Source organism: Octopus bimaculoides, chromosome 3 (genome assembly GCF_001194135.2).
Source record: "Octopus bimaculoides isolate UCB-OBI-ISO-001 chromosome 3, ASM119413v2, whole genome shotgun sequence".
In the NCBI taxonomy this organism is placed as follows: domain Eukaryota; kingdom Metazoa; phylum Mollusca; class Cephalopoda; order Octopoda; family Octopodidae; genus Octopus; species Octopus bimaculoides.
In genome coordinates, this window is record NC_068983.1 from 32,944,207 (window position 1) to 32,950,192 (window position 5,986).

Below are 5,986 nucleotides of genomic sequence, written 5' to 3' on the forward strand. Positions count from 1 at the left end.
TTTAAAAAGCCACATCAGACGCCATGAAAGGGCTAAGGTGTAGGTGAAGGGTTGTAATTTTTTTCTAAGAGGAGAGAGATTGAAGAATTACTGCTTGCGCTTAACACCGTGCTCTCTTTTCTTTTACTACAACGATGAGCAAGCGCCCCAAAATTTGGGTCGTTCATTTTCACGCCAATAAAATTATTCGATCGTTTCCAGGGAATTCTATGGAGCCACGCCTTCCATAACCATTTTCTACAGATCGAGAATTTACACCGGAATATAATTGGTTTACCTTCTTTTACATTTCTCTTTATTTATATAACACGGCCTGGTATAATTACTATTATATAAATTTAATAAAATTAGTTGTTGTTTGTTAAAACAGATATGTTCATGTCTCCATACGTCAACATTGATTAAATCAAAGTAGCAGAACTACTTTTTCGTTTCTTTCTTCCTCTTAAAAACGTTATTTCTCTCTCTCATATTCCCATTCTCCTACAATATTTCCTTTTCACTCATAGAAGTATGTGTGTTTGTATGATTACACACATACACACACACACAGACAGTCGGAGATGCACACGAGTATATATATATATATATATATATATATATATATATATATATATATACATGGTGGCGTATAACATCGACTTCGACTGAAGAACATCAAGTTATTCGATCAACTGAACTCGAAGTATGTTACAGATACATGTAACATTAACACAATATTAAGTTAGAATCAAAGATGGCGAGCTAGTGCAGTCGCTAACACGCCGGGCCAAATGCTTAGCGACATTTCGTCCGTCTTTTCGTTCTGGGTTAAAATGCCGATGGGGTCGACTTTACCTTGCATCATTTGGGGACAATAAACCAGTTGAGCATTGAAGTCGGTTTAATCGACTTACACCTTCCTCCGAAATTTCTGGCCTTGTGCCAAAATTTGAAACCAATATTTAATTGCAATAAACTTGATACATGAATGAGAAGGATAAACACTTAAATTATGGGTACAGGCCATTCGACTGCCTTCTACATAGTTCTCTGTCTATCCAAATTCATTTTGGTACACGTAAGCTGTTTTCAAATCCCATACCTTTCCACAAAAATAACTGGGTGGGTTTCCTGTTTCTAATGGCTTTACCATTAAACAAGCCTGTTGAAGAATATCAATGAAAACGTCCTGCATACCCACGTTGAGTGTCTGAGTAAAACACCCGTTTCATCACTGTTGATCGGGTTCAATATTTAACCTGAGATGATCGCCTGGAATCATCCCTTTCCACAAAAATATAGGATTTTCCTCTAATAGTGGCTATCTTAAACTAGGTAAAGTTTTAGACACGATTGAAAAGACTGAAGTCAGGAATTTTCTTCGCTGGCGTTATGGCCTCAGATAAAATGTTTTGCGATATTTAGTGAGGGATTGTTTTTTACATTCTGAGTTCAAATCACATCGATATCGCTTTTGCCTTCCTTCCTACTGGGGTCGAATAATACCAGTCAAATACTGGGTTAATATAATTTAACTAGCCTCAACCCCAATTTCCTTAGCATTTCAAATTTGTAAGAAATTATTATGAAAAACTATTTGCATTGGTTTCATCAACAAATAGTGTTGATTCGTGACATTTTTCTCTCTACAGGCGGTAATGGTGGCAGCCCTTTAGGAAGCAACGGACAGGATGGTTCTTCCTATATTAACCGCGCATCTACAGTATACGTTTTTGAACCAAGTAAGTATCTAAGAATGTTATGTTATTCTAGTCAAATATAATCATTTACTTTTCCACTGAAGTAATTTTAGTCATATCCAAGATTTATATACAAGATATATATTATTTACATTCAAGATTTTTATGTATCGAATCCGCTTGTGTCGCGATGTCACACCAGAAATGTCTAATCGCTATCAATTCACATTTCCTTTAATCTAAAATATCGTAAGCTAGGTAGAGATGGTCGAGTAGATTGAAAAATCTAGTTCGTAGTTTTTAAGCAATTCATCCTTGAAAATATGCCGGTCTCCTTCAACAGTCGAAAAGATACAGAAAAGGACGGAATTTAATCTCTATTAGTCACCGCATTCAGGCGGTCGATTGACAAAATTATTACTGCGTCGATATTTGACAATTAAAATTTGATATTTCAAATCTCGGAACTTGAAAGCATTAAGGAGTTTATTTATAAGGCGAAGAATGCTGCTCACAAAATTTTGAATTATTTGTGTACCATCGACCTATGCATACTGTCACCAATCCTGCTAAATATAAAATTACAAAGGCAATGATTTTTGTGTGCATCATTGCTTTCGATCTTTGTTATAATCAGCACTTCTGGAGTGATTTCATAACGATTGTCTATTCACTTTCTTTCAAGCAAGATTTAATGCTCCTTCTGTTAAAATCACTATACCAGTTTCCTGTTTTTCTTCTAATTTCACGATTCACACTGCATGCAAGCACCAACTTTCTTTGCAAATACTATTTTCCCATTCCATTTGTTTCATTACCACGATACAGCATTCTCATGTCAGCTTTATTTTAAAAAAATTTTTCCAGGTTTCTGTCCTTACTGAGATATATATCCAGTGTATGGAAAACTCATCAATAAACCTCATTCCCTAAAATGCTAACTTCTCTAATCCTGCCAATTTTTGCCTTATTGTTTGCACCGTAGAAATAATTGTAAATAACAAATTCCTTTCTTCTTTCCAACTTTTTTTAAAGAAAATCGCCTCCTAGCTAGATTGCTTTTCTATAGTTTCAATTCTGTTTCCTTTCCCCATCTCTTGGGACAGAAGTGTGTGTGTGTGTGTGTGTGTGTGTGTGTGTGTGTGTGTGTGTGTGTGTGTGTGCGCGTGTATGCGTGTGCGTGACTACATGTGCATACGTATATTAAAAGTGTCATTTTCGTCTGGTTCTAGACTTGCACAGCGGAGATGGTGAAGTGGAAATTTACGAATATTTTCCTTGCGCTTGTGAGGAATACTGCATCGTCGAAGACAGTGTGAATCGCACCTATACCTGCAAGTGTCAGAATGGTAAAACTTTGATGCCTGATGAACATACCTGTTCAGGTAAGAGCTATGCAATACCTTACATTTTGGATTTCTTGTGAGAAAGTACGAAGAATATTTGTGGCGAAGAAATTGTAGAAACAATTAGGTGACGAAATAAATGCCTGTCATACATTTTCAGCTGAAATTCCATCTTGTTTGACTGCCTTTTATTCCCCTGGGGCCGATAAATTACTTGTAATCTTTCACGTCATTCGATGAAATAAATACCAGTTATGCACTGCCTTGCAGTATTTCGATTCGTTTCTCTATATTTCAATTACAAATCTCACAGGCATTTTAACATTGTTTTCCTGATAGAAGAATCAATAAACTAAGACTCATGTATAAAAAGACTAGAAATGGTGAACTGGCCGAATCTTTAGCACCTCGGACAAAATGACCAGAGGCTTTTCTTTCGGTTTTTATGGGTTAAAGGTTCAAATCCCCTCACAGTCAACCTTGCCTTTCATCCCTTCGAGGCCGATAAAAAAAAGTACCAGTTAAAATCTTGGCTCAATGTGATCGACTTGTCCCTTCCCCTCAACATTGCTGTCACCCTGTAACAAACCAGCGTTCCGTTCATGAGGAATGTTGTGATCTCGGTCACTAAAACTCTGTGAAAACCGGATAACCGACCTTATGAATTCTAGGGATCAAGAAAATAATATGTAAATAAAAGGGCTGGACATTTACGTTATCACTCGACAAATTGCTGAAAATCCAGTCTACCCATTGTATATTTATAAATATTACAAGAGTTTAGAACACTTCAGTAGTTTCCTTTTAGACAAGGTAGACTAGTACGAATGTTCGAATCAGCTTCTTATCATTTCGTGCTCTAGTGTGAGAAAAACTGGATAGAATGGCATATAAACATATGATGTTAATGGACAGCTCGGCAATTGCAAAACAGGAATCTTAGCGATTTAGATATTGTCACGTATTTTATTGATCAAGGTTATAGTGATAATTGCACATATTTTATCGATCAAAGAGAGACGTGAAACTAAATTGATTCCGATGTGACTTAAACCAGAATACTATGGACTTGCCCTATTTAACCGACAAATACCATTGCAAGCGCTCTTACTTTGGCGCTAATTCAACGTTTTAGTTGTTGAAACAAACTTAAAGGATATCAAAGGACATCATAATAGTTAAAAAAGCTCCATTAACTTTGTAAAGTATCTGACGATAAATTGACTTCGAGGAAATGCTGCTTTTGATAAATCATATCGAAATTTTCAATGAGTAGGCAACTGAATTTTACTCACAGCGAAATTATGACTAATAGCTTTCCCTAGTTCAATTATTTGAGATTAGTATAATTACGCTTCATTATCATTTTTTTGCCTCAAATTTTCTTCTCGATATTTTTGCTTTCAAAAATAAATTGTCAGGAAATATGTCTTTTATCAGTCATTGGACTGCGTTCATGCTGGGGCACCGCCATGAAGTGTTGGTCGAATAAATCTACCTGAGTTATCTATAAGTTTGGTACTTATTCTATCGGTTTTTCATAGCCGGAGACGTAAAAAGACCAACATGGGTTGTCAAACTGCGGTTGGAGACAAACACCAACAACCCCACATACACTCATATATATATATATATATATATATATATATATATATATATATATATATATATATATATATATATATATATATATATATATACATATGTGTGCATATGTATGTATATATATATGTGTGTGTGTGTGTGTGTGTGTATATACTTCAAGTTTCCGTCTACCAGTCTAGAAAATCTACTCAAGATTTTGGTCGGTCCGGAATTATAGTGGAAGGCAATTTCCCACGATACCGCGCTGTGGGATTAAACCCCAAACCACATGGTTGAGAAACAAAATTCTTACCACATAACCACAACTGTGAAATGTATAATTAAAAAGGTCGACATAGAGTTAATGAAAGGATATTTACTTTAAAATGAAAAGGAACAACTTCTCATGATCCCTTACTTTGCATGTAACATAATTTGTTTCTTTGAAAGTGTTACCACCTACTTGTTTGAATCTACGCAGGAAAATACGTCTTTCATCGATTGGCGAAATTATATTCTCGATATGTGTTCGATGTTCATATATATATACGTATATATATATATATATATATTTATATAATATTCATTTCTATTCTAGGCACAAGGCCCGAAATTTTGGGCGGGGGGGTGCTTAACTATCGACCCCGAAAGGAAAAGTCGACCTCGGCGGAATTTGAACTCAGAACGTAAAGATCGACGAAATACTACTAAGCATTTCGCCCGGCGTGCTAACGTTTCTGCCAGCTCGCCGCCTTATAATATTTCTTATAATAATATTCATTATATTTAACGTAGCCAAAGTAGGTTCTACATAGGAACGATGTGAATTAATCTGTTTGAACCGTCAGCGATGTCAAGTTAATATATTAAAATCTCTCCAACTAGTAAAAGGTTGAACGTAGGACAAAGACGTGTGTAGCTGCTCTTGACATTGGGTCTACCAGCTACAACATGAATGTTTCATTTGGAAAAAAGACTGGATGTTAGTGTTAATTTTCTACAGCACTATTTTAAACAAGCACAAAACGCCCACGCATCAGCATACATACACATGCACACACATCAGCATACACACATACGCACGAACACACACACACACACACACACACTCACACACACATACACACATAGATACACACACACATACACACACACATTCCATTGCAATTCTGATGGAACGTTAATACAAATCGATAAAAGCAATAAGAAAGATATTCAAATGTTACCTTAAAACTATTAATTATCCCTGGTATTTGTGGAAAAATGAAAAATACACCATTTCAAGAAAAGTAAGACAAGACAAAACCACATCAGTTTGATTGACATGTCGGATATGTTTTTTTGCACGTTTATGCAGTGTATATATATATATAT

The 5,986-nt window shown here is 35.6% G+C and overlaps 1 protein-coding gene across 1 annotated transcript in view; it reads left to right on the top strand.

Moving 5' to 3' along the window:
* The window catches only part of LOC106872480 (ALK tyrosine kinase receptor), a 75,332-nt gene that overhangs the window by 33,571 nt on the left and 35,775 nt on the right, over window positions 1-5,986 (top strand). The window contains exons 3-4 of the mRNA XM_014919493.2: window positions 1,635-1,724; window positions 2,915-3,067. Coding sequence (XP_014774979.2) covers window positions 1,635-1,724; window positions 2,915-3,067 — 243 coding nt within the window. The remainder of the gene's footprint in view (window positions 1-1,634; window positions 1,725-2,914; window positions 3,068-5,986) is intronic.